Here is an 18,523-nt window from a genome sequence, read left to right on the forward strand (position 1 = left end):
GTATCAAGTCTCCATTACATTTTTAGAACCAAAGCCTTATTATTTGTTACAGGCAAGATTTGAAGGGCAAGTCATATATTAGAACAATTTTTCCAATACCAAAAGGGATTCAATCCAAATTGCAGATACTGTAGGGTTTAAAAGTACCGACAAATATTACATTATGTTTGTATACTTTGATTGATCTTAATTGAAATTGTACAAAAGTCTTTCAGTGTGTGTGACTCATGTAATAAAATCCAATCAAAATGCTACAATTAGAGTATATACTATTAAGAACGTATGAAATGGAAATGTTTATCTAAATTAAATTGAATAATTGTATGTTGGGTTACCTATGCTATTTGTTACAGAAGTACGAATAGTCTGCTATTGGGAAATCTCTATAAGTGTAATAATTTGACTTTTATTTTTAAATGTAATAAAGTTATTCCTGGGTCGTACTGAGGAATTCCAATGCAACTGACACAACCTGCAATTAAAAATTGTGTTTGGTTTGTAAAAGATTGTAATGCCGATGTAGCTCAACCCCATCCAACACCGTATAAATGTTGCTTTAACAAAAGACAATGAATCTGATCTCGTTCATGGTGTAAACAAGATGTGCCTCTTTATTATACAACGGTTTGTCAGAATCCAAAGAAGCAGGATTACAGAATTCACTTGTGGCAGTGCTCCAATTACTTACTAGGTCATTTCAGAAAGGCGAAGCCTGTTCACTGACCACCGTGGCTGTATCACAGCCGCTAGAAGTGCAAAAGTGATTCCCCATACTTGTGAAAAACTTAAAGGGGAAACTATCATTTGTTGATTATCATACACATCTTAGTATAATCCTACTGCTGAGTGAATATCATTCAAAAGGTATGTACATGTTTGTAAATACTTTACGTGAAGGACTGTGGTACATTCATACGGGTTGAAATCACCAGATATCAGATATATGTTGCATTTGTGATCAACACAGAACTCTTTTTTGTTTGGCAAACAAATGTATTCAGCGGTAGCAGCCATGATGTTTGCAGTCAAAAAAAATATCACAACCCAAAATACAGGAGATTAGTGACCTAGAGCAAAACAACAAATTGCTAAGTTATTTTATTATTAAAATAACATATTAAAATATATATATATTGATCATAATTCCCCTTTAAGTCGTTTGTCAGCAAAATTGATGCAAGACTGTAATAAAAACAGCACCGCGATTGCTCTTTCTTTCCATTATTTACTGCGGATAATTATCTATTTGTACTAACTTGATGCTGGGAGACTCTTAGAAATATTTCTTATAGACTTTGGCAGAATTTGAAGAACTTATACGCTCTGATAGAGACTGATCTGTCAGTTACTCTTAAAATGTGGATGACACCAAAATAAGTATATACGCTCATCTCTAAAATTCACTCATCTGTTTTCCATCTCATGCTTTTCATTTTTCAAATAATATGAGTGCCCCTCTACAGAACGTTATCATAAAAACTTCACTTCTCATGGAGAATTTGGTATCTTTCACTTCCAAGCGTCTCGGAATGTTTGTCCTACAGTGCGGTGCAGCACTGTCATGAACCCACGGTTGGCCCCCAAGTTCTGTGTGTAATGGTACGTCCAGGTAGGCGCATCATAAGAATGAGACCAAGGCTGCTGTGAATATCTGTACCAGGGCCAACGAAACGTCAGTAGATAGGGTCCTACAGAAAGACTCTGCCGAAGATGTACAGGAGCAGACCTCGTAGCCGTTCTCTGACCGGCTCTCATCCTGCTGACCCTGCCTGGAATGAGCACCAGTCCGACTGCTTTCTGAGTTTGGTCTATCAGATTGCATGTTCCTGCATACCAGCCAGTCCCGGGCAGTGGATTGTGGGTAGCCTTGCTCAACCTCCATTTTATTGTCAAGCACTTTCCAGTATTCTTTTCCCCTGAAGAAATATGTTGCACCTACAGAAAAAAAAGACATTAGCTAAACCTGTTCTAGCACATGGAACAAAGACATAGTATGTAATATGCAATGCAAATGCAGTGTAGGCCCTCTCCCCTCACTTATGCCATCATGTCCTCCCCACTGCCTACAACGGCCCCTTTCCCCAAGGTATTATGACTGCTGATGTGTCAATTGTTATAGACCATGACCATGTCCTGCTATGTTCTGTACTTAGTGACTTTGTTCTTGTTTTGTTCATACTGTTTCTATCTATGTACCTTGTAAGACGCTGCGGACCCCTTGTGGCACCATATAAAGGATAATAATAATAGTAATAATAGTAATAATATTAATAATATTAAACATCTTTAAGCGCATTCTTGTTGTATAGTTCAGCTGTTGGTTTTAATTATATTTATACAGCCTAAAGAATTACTCACTAACATAGGCCCTCATTCAGAGCCGTACGCTCTGAGCAGAGCGCACGCTCTGAATGAGGGCCGGGCTCCATTTCCATGGAGCGTCCTCCTGGACGCTCGTATAGCTGTGGGTCACCACCCACAGACTATACGAGCGTGCATTTTGATGGCCGCGATGGTCGTGACCATCGCGACCATCGAGATTGCGAGCCGGAGCCTGCGGTTGAGGTTTTCAACCGCATGCTCCGGAGTGATTTTGGCTCTATCAGAGCCAAAATCACTCCCACTGACATCACGAGTGATGTCAGTGGGCCGGCTTCTGACGGGAGGCGTTCCCGTGGGAACGCCCCCATCAGGGAGGCACGCCCCCGGCACGCCCACCAAAGGGGGCGTGCTGTCAATCAACATTGACAGCACGCCCCCTTTGATCGGACACAACGAGCGAAGGAAAGTCCTTCGCTCGTCGTGTCTGGCGCATGCGCACGACGGAGCTCCCTCCGTCGTGCGCATGCTCAGTGCAGACCATCGACCCACTTGCGAGCGGACAGCCGCTCGCGAGTGGGTCTGAATCAGGCCCATAGTTCAATATCAAGTCACACGTACATTATAACTGAAAGCAATATCCATTTCAATTGGTAGTTTTATCAAGTTATGTTAGCAAGTAATATAAAAGGTGCTTTAATGGCGTATCAGTAAGATTTAGAAGGAGGAAGTTGAGAATTTATATAACAAAATTGAGTAATTTCTATGCTTTATTACATTTTGCTCTTCATGGATTTATTCAAATGGATAACTAAAGACTATTTTGTGTTTAAAATGTGTGTCAAATGTTCCCATTTATTATACTTCCAAAAGACTGGATGCTAGAGGAGTTAACACAATATAAAATATAATGCATGAGATCATATTCATTATTATTGAAATGATATGTTAGGCCATCATTTAGCTTTCAATTACCCACAATAAATATAAAATCTACAATTATTAATAGATCTAGAATCAAACAATTTCTGTAGTAAGAGTACCCCCTTTTGGTCACTAAGGGAAGGACTGCAAACAACAAACAAATGGGCAAGAAAAAAAAATAGTTTTACTTAGACTGGTATATGTAAATATTCCCGGAAATAATTACAATGATTACTATACCTTAAATATTTGAATTTAAATAATTCAATGTGTTCTAAATTTTGGCATCAGTGCAAGATGCAGCACAGATGGTGTAATGGTTAGCGTTACTGCCTTACAGCACTGAGGTCATGGGTTCAATTCCCACCACGGCCCTAACTGTGCAGAGTTTGTATATTCTCCCTGTGCTTGCGTGCGTGGGTTTCCTCCGGGTACTCCGGTTTCCTCCCACACTCCAAAAATATACTGGTGGGTTAATTGGATCCCAGCATAGTGTGTGAGCGTGTGTTAGGGAATATAGATTGTAAGCTCCACTGGGGCAGGGACTGATGTGAATGGCCAACTATTCTCTGTAAAGCGCTGCAGAATATGTGTGCGCTATATAAATAACTGGTAATTATAATAATAATAAATAAGATGCAACTCTTATGGGTATATCTACTAAATCTGATTCAAAATGGATCAACAATGGTTAAAATCGACTTTTAATAAATATACCCCTTAGAGTGCTCAGTAGCAAACAATGTAGGGAAAAAGTATCAAACAGTGGGATGTTTTTGTTCTGAAACTGCTGCATCTCCAGCAGTCTGGAGGGTCATAACTGAAATTGGAGGTAATATTCATCAGTTTCAAAATTAATGGGTCATGCTAATTAGCATCGGTCATGTTACGACGGGGAACAGGATAGGTCTGAACAAATATTCAGGCCCCTGCACATCAGTATGCCCGGTCCAATGTAAAGTAGCACTCCTGGTACTTCTGGCTGGTTAGTACCTCCACGCAGTGGCGGATCTACATTTTTGGGGCCCTGAAGCTTGAACTGTTATAGGTGCCCCTTTGTAACCAGCAACAATAGGGCAACATCCAACAAGGTCCAAAGGGCCTTGTTGCCCTTGCAAGGACCTTGAGTCCCAAGAGTGAGGGACTGTAGATAGATAGATAAATAGATGTAGAAGCCCCCAGAGAGCGAAAGACTATAAATAGATAACATACAAAATCAAAACTTACTCAATTCCACTGTAGGATCCCAGCTACTGAGCCTCCTGTGTGGGATCTCTGGAATCCCCCTGAGTCAAGTATCTCCCCCACGCTGCGTGCTCCCACCTCTGAGTAGGGAGGGACATCGGAAACCGATGGTTAGCAACCATCAATGTTTCCGATTCGATGGAAGTATTTTTTCCATCGAATAACAGAAATTCGGTGGTTGGCAGTCATCGGATGCAGATGGCCAATGCCTATTTGATGGCTGACTGCGGTGGTAAGGCACACACTACTGCTCTGCATAGCAGAGCAGAGGGTGAGCAGTGGGAGAATAGATGCCGTGCGCATGTGTAGAGGGAGCCTGGGGGAAGCCCAGCATCTCGGGGAATGCTGGGCAAGCCCCCACAGTGACGTAGGCAGGTGAGCCGCGAGGCTCCGCCCCCATACACAGTGGATTCCGCCCCCTGCCACCAGTCATTTAAATAGTTTTTGGCATCGAATTCTTTTGATGTGACAGTTATCATCACATCGAAAGTTTCAATGGTGGAAGCCCAGCCATCATTTTATGGTGGGCTTCCGATGTCCATCCCTACCTCTGGGCTGTATGCCATCCCATAGTCTCAGTTTTCAGTTTGTGGTCAGCACTCCAGGGCCGACTGCTGGCAGATGGGACAGCACAAATCGAGATGGGAGCATCTAGTGGCACCTTGCAGTACTGCACTCAAAAGTGACACAAACAGCAGCTCTCTTTTCTGCGGCCGGCCGGCTCAAAAGAGCCATCCTCTGGTCGGAGCTGTAGATATAGTGTCTGCCAGCAAGTAATGATCATGGGGGTTACTGTGAACTCAGAAATCCCCACCCCCCCTACTTGCACTACTTTAGAGCATATTCTAAGGTCAATATTAAATACTTTTCGGAGCAGCTGTTCCCGCACCGGAGCAAATGATGAATTGCTCCAGTGATAAGCGGGCGAGTGGGATACTAAAGTATCCCCTGCACTGAGGTGAATACTTCATCATCGGGGGCCATACGGCCCCCGATGATGAATAGGCCCCATAATAACACAAGTGGTCAGCAAAAGTGCTATTCTTTGCTTATTAGGACCCAGTTTGGCTGGGGCATTACACCTATCAAACTGTAACACAGCTGTCCTAAGGCGAATTTAGGAATGACAGAAACCTCAGGTGAAGCAGAAGTACTCAGATCTGCACCTATAGAAGATTTTATTGAAAGTTGTCCTACCCTTGCCCCTGTTACTTCTTCTTCTCTATTGTAATGTTTGGCACTTATGTTATCTACTAATGCTAAGGTCAGCCATTGTGTATTGTACTTATGCACTCATACTCTCATTGTAAACAGTTTTTTTGTTACACTGTATGGCAGCTCTGTGAATACCTTGTGGAGGCTTCTAAATAAAAGTTGTTGTTATTATTATTATATTAATAATAATAGTAATAATAATAATAATGATATACTGCAAGAACTATTATGCTAAATTATTATTGTTGTTGACACTTACCATCTGACCACCCCATAGCATCATCCAGAACAGCGGGTATCCCCTTCCAAAGAGCAGTCTCCATAGGGTAGCCATCGTCCATCCTGTGCTCACGCTCATTGTAACACCACAAAAGGTTGTCCTTAAAGAAATATGTCTTATCATTGTGGGACCATGTGAAGGCAGCATCCACACCCCCCAGGGGTAATCCAAAGTCTGTGATTGCCCGGGGATATCCTTCTTCCACGTTATTATCTTTGAAAACCCAGTAACGATCTCCTAAAAGAGTTGGGAAGAGGAGGTGGGAAATTTGGATAATTGCAATGAGGATATTGCCACAATGTACAAGAAAGTTACAAGAAGTATTAATATGTACTTCTCACAGGCTGGTGTGTGTGTCTGAACAGTGGAGTCAATAACTATAGAAAAAACAATTGGCCCACCTCGTCTGCCAATTTTACTATTAATATATCTGCAGATGATGGTTGTTCATACACACTGAACAACCATCACTACCATCTGGCCAGGGGTCCTGCTTACCAGGGGGCGTGAAGAGACCCCTAGCGGCCTGTGCAGCAAGTGTATGGGCAGTCGGCTGACCGCACTGTACACACAGCACGATGTGCAGATATATCTGTCATCAGCTGTGCTACACAGTCGACGTGATATGTCAGTGAACAACGTCGTTCACCGACATATTGTCTGTACAAACTGGCCGATGCACGCATTATGTCGGCCAGTGTGTACCCAGCATTACTTGCAATCTTCTGATATTTTGTGGCCAAAATTAGGCAGGTGGTTTACTTGTTTGTAAACATCAATAAAACAATGGTGGGAATTTATTAAGGGCTGTCTTGTAGTGAAGATAGTTTTGTATTTAGCTATCTTGCCTGTCAAAACAACCTCTTTTTGGGACTTTTTATCGGTGGGTTAACCTGTGGTTTAGGTAACATAAAAATATTGGGGATGTTGATTTGCAGCGAGTTGCATTAGAAAATTACCATTTTCTAGTGATTTTTTCAGCAGTAAGTGTTAATAAATTGGGCGACTATAAAACTACCCAAATTCATGGCAAAAATATTGCTGCTTCATAAATTCTCTACAGCTTGTTAACTGTGCTGCGACAAACAAAAAATAATATCTGGCATAAATTTATTTTACGATAAAACAGGATTCCAACAAGTGTTTTCTATACAAATGAATAACTAATGTCAAACATTTCTTCAAAAATCATTCTCACGGTGCCGACAAAGGATTCTGAATTTTGAACAATTATGATGTTTCAATGTATTGCTGAATATTTGGTATTCATTTGATATTGTTCCTATAAATTGACATTTCACCAATAAACATTAGGCATTGTACAGATCTAATTAACTTTAATGGAACTGACCTGAGCATGGACAGATGTTTGTTTCTTTATATTAATGTATTCATACATCCCAACAGTCCTGATTTAGACAGAAGTATGCCATTTCAAAGGGACCTGAGTGACTGGCGAGACATTTGAGATATATTCTGATCACACTCCTAGTTGGTGTCGCAGCTGAGAAGTGCCTTTAGGGTAGTGAAGTGGGTCTGTAGATGGTCTAGTGCATCAGATGCTCTAGATATGTGATCTAGATATGTCCCCAGAATAGCACATCTATGCCCCTGTCCATTGGTGGCACATACCAACTTTCCCAATTTACACATTTATTGTATTGGGAGATATGTTATACAGTCGAACCTGGATAAGTGGGACTTGGATAAATGGGGATCCTCTATTACAGGGACTAATTGTGAGGTCCCAGCATGTTTGCACCAAAAAACCTCTATTAGTGAGACTGTCAAACCTCTTTAACCGAGACTGATATTTCTCTATTATTAGTGTAACACGGGGTATTGAAATGAGGACTCCAGACAGGCAGGTACTTGGTAAAGCTGAGTCTTTTTAATGGTAGCAGACAATGTACCTTAGCATATGTAAGGTTAGGCCTGGACACACACAGGCACATAACAGAAAATAAGCAACCAACATAAAAGTAAATGTCTCAGCACTCCTTGTGCTAATGTATGTGGACCCTCCAGGTCCTGGCACCCTAATGCTAACCACCACCCCCAGCCTAACCCCTGCCTAGCTTATCGAGCATCAGGAGCCAGGAGCATCAGGTGTGTGGGAGTTTTAAACCCTTCCTGTGCTTCAGTGATTATTCCAGCTGGGTCTGTGTAAATGTGAACCTCCACACCTCCACTGCTAATGCAGAACACACGTTTCAATCCAGCCTCCCTTGGAGGGAGCTGATTCCACCAGAATGTGGGCAATTCAGGTGAGCGATAACCCCTCTCACCACATTAGGAATAATCACCTCTATAACTGAGACAATTGCTGTTAGGACCTCTTTAAGTGAGATTAGTGCAGTTTATTAACTTCTATAAATGAGATTACCGCCTTTAGAACCTCTATAACTGGGATTAGTACAGGTTTTGACAAGTCTCTATGTCTGTACCTGGACTTACAGGGGTGAAAACCTCTATAAGTAAGACAAACACTTCTTGAACCTGGATAAGTGAGAAACTGGATAAGTGAGCTACCTCTTTAAGTGAGACTAAACGTGCCGTTCCTTTGCGATCCCACTTATCCAGATTCGAATGTATTTATTTTTCTTATTGCAGTTTGAATTTATCGTTATGACTACAGGAGTATTTGCAATGTCAGAGCCATAGAGCCTTTGCTTTGTATATACACTTACCAGTGGCGTCCCTCACCGCGGTGACACCCGGTGTGGGGAGGGACGACATGTGCGCGACACCCGCCCAAATGGGGGGCGTGGCCTTCTGGAGGGGTGTGTCGGGGGCGTGGCATTGCAGGCAGGACCTTCAGGAGAGACGTGGCCTCGCGGCGCGAACCCGGCCCGTGGCCGTGGTAAACAAAATGTATGCATTATGAATCAATGGGGTGGTGCCGGTGGGGGGTGCAGAAGGTGCGGGCATGGGCAGTGCCGGCTTCCTCACTGACAGGAGCCGAGTGCTGCACTTAATGCTATAGTGCAGCACCCGGCCCCTGTCACTGAGGGGGAACCTACACCTTGGTGTCACCCCTCGGCGGGTGACACTTAGGTGCGGGCCGCACCCCCCGCACCCACCTTGTGACGCCACTGCCACTTACCCTTAAAGAAGACAATTTTATGGTCTGTGGTCCTCTCATAGACTGCATCCACACTGTCCATGTTTAGTGAAAGCCCTTTCCAGAATCGATGGATCTGAGCAGGCTGGAGGGAAACCAAATGCTTATTGCGAGTAAGTCTCCAGAAATATTTGCCTAGAAAGCAAAAAAGAATTTGACAGCTATGCATGGCAAAATGTCCACATAATGCGATTAACAAAATTAGGCAGGGCCTATACTTAAAGGTCAAACATGTTGAATTGGCCAAGCTTAGTAGAAGCTTCTTGTTGATGGCAAAAAACAACTATGTATAATAGACTTGCTGAAAGTTTACAAGGCTCTTACATTTGGAAGATTATATAAATAAGGAACAGATGGTAGAAAAGTGATTTCCTCATTGGGGAGTTTTAGAGAGCAGAAAACATTATTTCTGATTCAGTAGTTTAGACTGGTTTTATGGCACTCAAAACTCTACTTTTCAAACAAATGATATTCATATAATAGTTATAGTTTAGTAACATTTACGCAGAAGACACAGACAGAAGGCAGGGGTCCTGCCCAATGCTGCTTCCAATCTTAAGGGACTGTTGCATCTAAATAAAAAATGTGGTGTCTTGTACAGTGGACCAGCAATGTACAAAGCCAGATGGGTGAAGGCTACAGAAAGATAAAGAGGGAGAGATGTATCAAGCCTTAGGGAGAGAAAGTGAAGAAGTTGCCCAAAGCAACCAATCAGCTCTTGTCAGTTATCTAGCTCAGTTTTTGAAATGACAGTAAGGGCAAAATTTACTAAGTGGCGGTTTGGTGGCGGTTTCTATTCTATTCTAAACCCCGGGGGTTTGGTGGCGGCTTTGCAGTGGTTTCTAAATGACAGCCCTGTATTATTCTATTCTAAAATGTGTTTTGATGGCAGTTTTGCAACGGTTTTGGCCTTAGTAAATCTGCAGAAAGCAAACCACAGTCAAAACACATTTTAGAATAGAATAGAACAGGGCTGTCATTTAGAAACTGTTGCAAAACCACCACCAAACCCCCGGGGTTTAGAATAGAATAGAAACCGCCACCAAACCGCCGGGGTTTAGAATAGAATAGAAACCGTAGTCAAACCGAGCTTAGTAAATTTTGCCCCTAGTGTGATGTAAAAAGAGTTGTGTACATAATAGAAGTGCAGGAGATAAGACTGAAAACAGTAAGGAACATTGGACCTCATACAGAGGCGGTCGCACGGAGCGATTGGTTGTAGCGAGCGATGTTTTTTCCAATTGCGCATGCGTGTACATGGCAGTGCGCGTGCACAAGTCTGTCTTTCCGACCGCAATCCTTTTGCTCGTTAGTCACTATGAGGTCGTAGCTGAGATTGACATTTCGTGCCGTTTGTGGGTGGTTACAGGGGAAGGTGCTTGTGAACGGGGGTGTGGTGGTGCGGACGCAGGCGTGGTTGACCTTAAAAAGGGCGTTTTAAGGGCGTGCATATATTACTGAGCGAATCATCACACACGTCATCTCGTTGCAATAACGATGCTACTGCTCGTAGTGCTAAAGGTAGCCCAGGGTCTACCTTTAGCATTGTGAGTGCAACCGATGTTTGTAGGCAATTAACACTGTAACAGGTGTTAATCGTGCTGACGTAGGTTGCCACCTGCGACCGACTCTGAATTAGACCGCAGAGATAGGAGGTGTGCTTTCATTGTTGTGGGTGTTTCCGCACTTACGATGTGCGTTGCGACCGAGCGCGTATTCTCGATCACTTTGGGTGCTACCGATCGCTCCCGAGCGACCGCCTCTGAATGAGGTCCATAGACACTAGTTAAAAACACCTTCTGTGGCAGTAAGAATCTTGATTCTCTGTTTATCACCATATTTTTTATTTTGCTTCAGTTTTCTTAAACATCCCCAACTATACTCTATGCTCTACAGTTAGCGGCCGCTGATTGGCTCGCGGCTCCTGACTGTTCTCACTGTTCAGTCGGGAGCCGGTCAGCGGTGTATGTGGTCACACACATACACCGCTAATGGTAAGTATATGGATCGGGTACTCTGTTTGTTTTTTTGCAAAGACCTCCTGGATGCTACAGAGAACAGCGCGAGGATGGAGGTGAGTATACAATCTTTTTTGCAGGTCATTCCACACAGATATCTACTTAAGAAGTGGGCAGACCGGCTGGTACAGGTAAGTATGTGTGATTGATGTATGTGTATGTGTACTGTCAAAGGTGTGTGTGTTGTGTCTTTATTTAACTATTTATTTTACAGTGGAGGTACGGGTACCAGCCGCCTGCTGGCACTTGTAGTTCCACAAGTGCCAAAGGGCAGGCATGCTGGCACCTGTAGTTCCACTGTAAAATACAATAGTTTTCTTTCAATTTAACACTTTATTACATCCATAAATACAGCCCACGGGTGCGGGAAAGAGCCCCGGGCTTCAGACCAGGCCTGGGGTTTCGAGAGAGGGAGGAGCCCTTTTATGGGGGTCCCCACCACTCCTGAAATCCCCAGCTTGGCCTGAGCAACTTGGGGTGAGAGTGCTTTGGCCCTGGAGACCCGGTAATAGGGTCTCCGGGCTGTGGCATTACACCCCGATCGTTTAGGGTCCGGTGCCGGTTTTAATTATAGGGGGACCCCCTATGGATATTTTTTCCCCCTATAATTAAAACCAGGACTGGCCCTGCAGCCTGGTGCTGGTACCTAAATTATGGTGGAAACACTACTCGTTTTGTACCCCATAATTTTAGGTACTAGGACAGGCTGACAAGTTCGGGCTGGTTAGGCTTTTGGGGGGCGGGGGACCACACGTAATTTTTTTTACACAATTAACCCTTTTTTTTATATTTACAGGCAGAAACATACATGTGTAAGTTTCTGCCAAACTAGCAGATCACAGGCAGGTGAATTTATTTCCCACATTTTTACAGGAGAATTGTCCCATCTCATGAGAGTTTAGAAGCTCTCTGCTTGGTCAATTCCCGAATCCTATCTTCACTAGTGAAAAGGTTCTGGAGTTTAGCCGATGGTGAATTGAAGAGAGTTTGCTAACTCTCCAGTATTTTCCCGTAGCAAAGGAGATCTCTCCCGAGTTTAACATTAGTAAATTTTAGAGATGAGCGGTTCGGATTCTGTGGAATCCGAACATTGGGGATCCGAGTCCACCCGAACGCTGTTCGGGTGTTCCTTGCCTGACTCGGATGTGTGTGTGTAAGGGGGCATTACTGGGAGGGGTTACTACTACGGGGGTCCTGCTAATTGGGGGCACTTCTACTACTGGGTGCCTGCTAAGGGGGGGGCATACTACTACTGGGGGCCTGCTAATGGGGGGCATACTACTACTGGGGGCCTGCTAAGGGGGGCATACTATTACTGGGGGCCTGCTAAGGGAGGGCATACTACTTGGGGCCTGCTAAGGGGGGGTATACTACTACTGGGGGCCTGCTAAGGGGGGGCATACTACTACAGGGGACCTGCTAATGGGGGGCATACCACTACTGGGGGCATGTTAATGGGGGCACTACTACTGGAGGCATGTTAAAGGGGGCACTACTACTGGGGGCATGTTAATGGGGGCACTACTACTGGGGGCACTGCTACTGGGGGCACTGCTACTGGGGGGCATGCTAATGGGGGCACTACTACTGGGGACCTGCTAATGGGGGCACTACTACTGGGGGCCTGCTACTGGGGGGCATACTACTGGGGGGCATACTACTGGGGGCATGTTAATGGTGGGCATACTACTACTGGGGGCACTGCATAGGGGGCCCTACTACTAAGGGGACTGCATAGGGGGCACCACTACTGGGGCCATTGTATAAGGGACACCACTGCTGGGGGCAGTTATCTAGCCATAAACTACACAGACGGTGTAATGGTTAGCATTACTGCCTCACAGCACTGAGGTCATGGGTTCCCACTACGGCCCTAACTGTGTGGAGTTTGTATATTCTCCCTGTGCTTGCGTGGGTTTCCTCCGGGTGCTCCGGTTTCCTCCCACACTCCAAAAATATACTGGTAGGTTAATTGGCTTCTTACAAAATTAACCCTAGTGTGTATGTGTGTGAGCATGTGGTAGGGAATATAGATTGTAAGCTCCACTGGGGCAGGGACGGATGTGAATGGCCAGATATGCTCTGTAAAGTGCTGCGGAATAAGTGTGCGCTATATAAATAACTGGTAATAATAATATATCTCAGATTTTTCCAGACCAAATTTTATATATATAGTAACACACAGAACCAAAGTGTGTAAAAATGGTCTTGTCTAAATAAAGTAATTTATTACCCATCATATCCTGCAAAAGGGTTAGCAGTCGACTGAAGTGACCTTTAGCATGTGCCCATTAATGTATTAAATTAAAGTAAACCTGATTGGGCTACAGTGGGAAAAGAGAGCAGATGTAAGCCGACCAAGCATTGGAGATAACTTTCTAAGTAATGCTGGGCATACATTATACAATTATTGGCCAGATAATTGTACAGTGGACGCGGGTGACCAATCTGAAAATATCGATCGGTTGCGCATACATACCTGGGAAAGCCCTGGAGACCCTGGAGGTGGCATTATCCAGGGTCTCCCCCGGTTACAGGATCCTTGCTTCACTCTAACGGGCAGAGCAGAGCCCGGAGCCGGCCCCAGTGATCAGCTGTGTGGTCTAAACAGACCACACGCTGATACACTGTAAATAAAAAAGAAAAAAAAAATAGTAAAAAAAAAAAAACTTACCTGAGTCCAGGGACCGGTGATCGGTGCTCCGGTGATGTCCTCCCTTTGGTCAGCTTGTCTCCCATCTTGCACTGGGGCCCGGTTGTCACCTGACCGGGTCCCAGTGCAGGATGGGATGTCAGCTGACCGGAGCCACGGAGGACATCACAGGAGCACCGATCACCGGAGGCAAGTGTAATTAAGGGAGGGGGTGTCATGGGGGAAGGGAAGGGGGGTCGCGGGGGGGTGGTGGTGGTTGAGATCCTGGGGGCAGGGCTTAGTGATGGGGGCGGGGCTTAGCAACGGCCGGTCGGTGCATGCGTTGGCACTTATAACGGTATTTTCGCAAAAAATACCGTGACAATTGTGCGGAGAGGATTCGCAGGGGCACAGCTTTATCGCAAGCCCTCTCCTTGCAAGGGATTTGTAGTAAATAAAAAGCAAAAGAAGAGATCCAGCGCTCAATTCCTAATATGAGGACAATTAATAATGAATAACTTAATCTATAGCTGCTATCAAAGATAGGTATAAGCTCTAGAATCTATGAAAGAGCAGAAGTAAGCAAAATATAGATTGCTCTGATAGACCAATAATATAATATGTAACATACAATTAATTTGACACATAATGCATAAAATTAAAATAAAAAATCTAATTTAAAAATTAAAAATAGGATATGAAACCAACCGGTGGTATATTATCGGATTGTAGAATATAGAGCCCATAGTAACTTTAGGTGAAACTAAAATAATGTGAAAAGGGTATGAAAACACCCTTTTTCACTTTATTTTAGTAAAAATAATGTTAATAAATAGAGCCCAAAGAGAGGCAGTGTAGTAGCACGCAAGGGAGTAATAAATAATGCATTTGCATAGGGTGTGTCCTCCACTAAAACTGCAGAGATGAGAGCAGTAAGAAATGATCTGCAGAACGGCAGGCGCCAACCAGTGAATGGTCAAGTGGACCTGTACAATTTTCTAAAACTGAGCGGATGGGCCTTATTCAGAGGTGGTCAACGTTGCATTCGCCATTGTGATTTCAGACACAGCGGACTTGCAAAAATATGATAATGACTAACCACCTCTGGTGTCTTACATCCGCAACTTTCTTACAAAAGATGAAACATCAATCCCACATCGAACATCTGAGCAAACCTGTATACTACATCCAAACCTATGCCGTCTCAGAATGTCCTTCTCAACTAAGACACTGGGGCCTCTCAAGCTGCGTACGAATTCTCAGAGGCTCACCTGGGCAGGCCCAGAAAGCGGTCCCGGCCCACCTGCATCTAGCACTAACTCTAACTCCAACCCTAGACTTAACCATAGCCCTAACCCTCACCCTAACTCTAGTCCTAGACCTAAACCCATCCTTAGCCCTAACTCCCCGTCACCTTCCCCAAACGCTGACTTCCTGTCACTCACTGTGTGCACTGTAGCTAATCCAAAGCCACGCGTGCACAGTGCGGCTTTGGCTCGTGTGCAGAAACAAACAAAATGCTCCACTTATGTCCAACATCAACTTTACGTCTACCTCTGAATCAAGCCCAATACACCCAACAACTAAGATATTCTACTAACCAGACATCTCTATTTCTGTTTATAACAAGACAATAAACTGAAAACCAGTTACATACATCTAAAGGTGCTTATACACGGTATGATATCTATGAACGATATGAATGATAACGATATCGCTCAATGATATATCATTCATATCATTCATTTTTATGCAGGGAACGACCAACGATAACAATATCTATGATCATCTGTACATGAAGGCCAACTTGCACGTTATTGTCAACTTTGCCTGTTCAGAGATGTGGCAGGATGACTTCACTGAAAGATGTCTTTGAAAGATATATTTCAAGTCATTGTTGGTACAGATCGTACCGTGTGTATGCAGCTTTAGAAACACTACTAGAATACACACTTATCTCACACAAAATACATGTTTGTCTCCTGAATTCCATCTTGCAATATTTTTTTTCTGATCTGCCCTTATCAGACTTTTACAACTACAATATATTTTGTGCACAGAGGCTAGACTCCAAAATATTGGTCCATTGATGCTCTACTCTATCAGTTCCCCCTTGACCTCTTATCTCTGCCAAGTTCGTGATACCATTTTAATCAGCTGTGAAAATGGTATTGGGGTGAGCATGGGCAGTAGGGTGAATCTTTGCCTAGGGCACCTGGAAGCCTTGTGTCATTCCTTCCCTTTCTCCAAATATTTTTGGTGCTGAACAACTCTGTGGAATTCAATTGCCCAAACAACAAGAGTTTCTCCCAGCTTCCAAACATTACAACATTGCTGGGTGACTGGGTCATAACCCAGTGCTGTAAAAGTGCGATTTTGTGCCCTGTGTCGGCCTCACTCCCTGAACATGTAATGTTATGGACAGGGAAAGGAGGTGTGCCTGGAGCATCCCAAGGACACACCGAGCAGCACTACAGGCTGCAGGGTACATCGTTGGAGCATCCTAAGGGCACTACAGTCGTCTCTGCAGCAGTCCTACACTCTGCAGGGTGCCATTCTAGGCACCCTGCAAGCCAAATACCCTCGGAGGCGGTACCACTCACATACCCCTATTTATGCCCATGCATTTCCTCGCTAAGCAGCTTTTCTCATTGCAATCAGTCTGTCCCAATATGCATTATGTGGGTTATAACTATGTGTTGTCTTATTGCAAGCATGTAACTTTGTCTGTCTTTTAATACACAGGGCTCTATTTACTACAATCCGCATATTGAATGCAGATTGTATTGTGATATTACCGATATGAATTGCGAATTCAGGCAATATCACAGGGATTTACTACAAATCCCTTACAGGGACAGAGCTTGTGATAAAGCTCTGTCCCTGCAAATCCCCTTCGGAGCCTTATCACGGTATTTTCGCAAAAAATACCGTGATTAAGTGCCCGCGCATGCGCCGACCGGTCGCCGCTGCTACCCCCACGGCACTAAGCCCCGCCCCCAGCACTAAGCCCCACCCCCGCAATCACGGACCACCCCCCGCGACCCCCCCTCCCCCCCGAGTCCCCCCTCTTCCTTAATTACACTTACCTGCATGTTCCGGGCCTCCGGTGATGTTCTCCATTCCTCCTGTCAGGTGATCTCCCATACGGCACTGGGGCCCGATCACCTGATGACCAGGCAGCAGTGCACTATGGGAGACCAGCTGACCGGAGTGGAGTCATCACCGGAGGCCCGATCACCAGTCCCTGGAGTCAGGTAAGTAAATTTTTTTTTTACTATTTTTTTTTTCTTTTTTTTACAGTAATCAGCTTGCGGTCTGTTTAGGCCACACAGCTGATTATTGGTATCCACTCCCGGCTCTGCTCTTCCCGTTAGAGCAGGGCAGGAGGCCGGTAACTGGGGGAGACTCTGGATAATGCCACCTCCAGGTGGCGTTATTATCACAGGGCTTTCCCCGATATTTTTTCGCATTTTATTTTTAGTAACTCTGGTTGGATCACATTTGCCATTACCATTATAGGAAATGCGATCTGCTTTACAAAAAATAAGTGATACTTAGGGGTTGGAGTAGAATTTTACGAATTCTACTCCAATTGCCCTGTAATAACTATAGGTGATACTAAAATAATGTGAAAAGGGTATGAAAACAGTCAAAATAATGTTAATAAATAGAGCCCATAATCTTGTTTTATTACTGTGTTTGTTCCCAACTGTAATGTACTGTGGAGTATGCTGTTGGCATATAAATACATGTAAATTAATAAATAACTAAAAAATCAATGGGAGTATTGTTGTTTTTAAGGTGGATATGATATAAGTTTGCTGAAGGGCATGCGAAGTGTTGGACTGGGCAATGAGAGGCCCACCGGGGGAATCAGTGGTAAGGGTGTGGTCATCCACCAGAGGGCGTGCAGCCAGCTATCACAGACGCTTGGCTAACCATTAGGCAAATCTTGGTGTAGTTTCTATAGAGGGGAACCAAGCTCCCATGTTGATCAGTGGTCCTTCTCAACCAGGTAACTGACTGTCTAATAAAGTAACAACCTATAATTTGAGGTCTACAACCTGACACTTAGAGGAGGGGAGGTGGGCCCACAGGCTGTGGGGCCCACCTGGGATTTCCCCTGTACCCCTGTGTGCCAGTCCAACCCTGGGCATGCGTGTACATGAGTGTACAGTACACAGTGCAGCACTAAGACAATATAAAGATCTGAACAAAAAGCTTGTGGTATGGGAGTTACTGTAATGGAAGGCGAGAAGACAAGACATTGCTAACACACCATGGAGACACAATCAGTGGTGTCAGTCAGAAGTAAGAGGGACAATCGGCAGGAGGGTATGTTGGATTTCATCAGCATTATGACAATACTGAAAACCAAAGCTACTTATTACTAGGGGTGTGCACCGGCCACTTTTCGTGTTTTGTGTTTTGGTTTTGGATCTGGATCTTTCTTCGTGTTTTGGATCTGGATTGGTTTTGCCAAAACCACCCTTCCGTGTTTTGGGTTCTGGGTTTTGTGTTTTGGATCTGTATTTTTTTTTAAAAAAGCATAAAAACAGCTAAAATCACAGAATTTGTAGGTTTTTCTGCTCCTATGCTATTATTAACCTCAATAACCTTAATTTCCACTCATTTCCAGTCTATTCTGAACACCTCACACCTCACAATAGTGTTTTTATGTCCAAAACGTTGCACCGAGGTAGCTGGATGACTATGCTAAGCGACACGAGTGGGCGGCACAAACACGTGACCCATCTAGGCGT

The 18,523-nt window shown here is 44.2% G+C and overlaps 1 protein-coding gene across 1 annotated transcript in view; it reads right to left on the minus strand.

Annotated features, from left to right (window-relative positions):
* Positions 1-236: 236 nt before the first annotated feature.
* Positions 237-18,523, minus strand: part of MMP17 (matrix metallopeptidase 17) — a 172,423-nt gene continuing 154,136 nt past the window's right edge. The window contains exons 8-10 of the mRNA XM_088482089.1: positions 9,090-9,242; positions 5,963-6,220; positions 237-1,935 (exon numbers count right to left, since the gene is read on the minus strand). Of these exons, the coding sequence (XP_088338215.1) occupies positions 1,619-1,935; positions 5,963-6,220; positions 9,090-9,242 (728 nt within the window). The 3' untranslated portion in view covers positions 237-1,618. The remainder of the gene's footprint in view (positions 1,936-5,962; positions 6,221-9,089; positions 9,243-18,523) is intronic.

The sequence above is a fragment of the Taudactylus pleione genome, unplaced genomic scaffold (genome assembly GCF_031769625.1).
Source record: "Taudactylus pleione unplaced genomic scaffold, aTauple2 ptg000282l, whole genome shotgun sequence".
Taxonomy (NCBI): domain Eukaryota; kingdom Metazoa; phylum Chordata; class Amphibia; order Anura; family Myobatrachidae; genus Taudactylus; species Taudactylus pleione.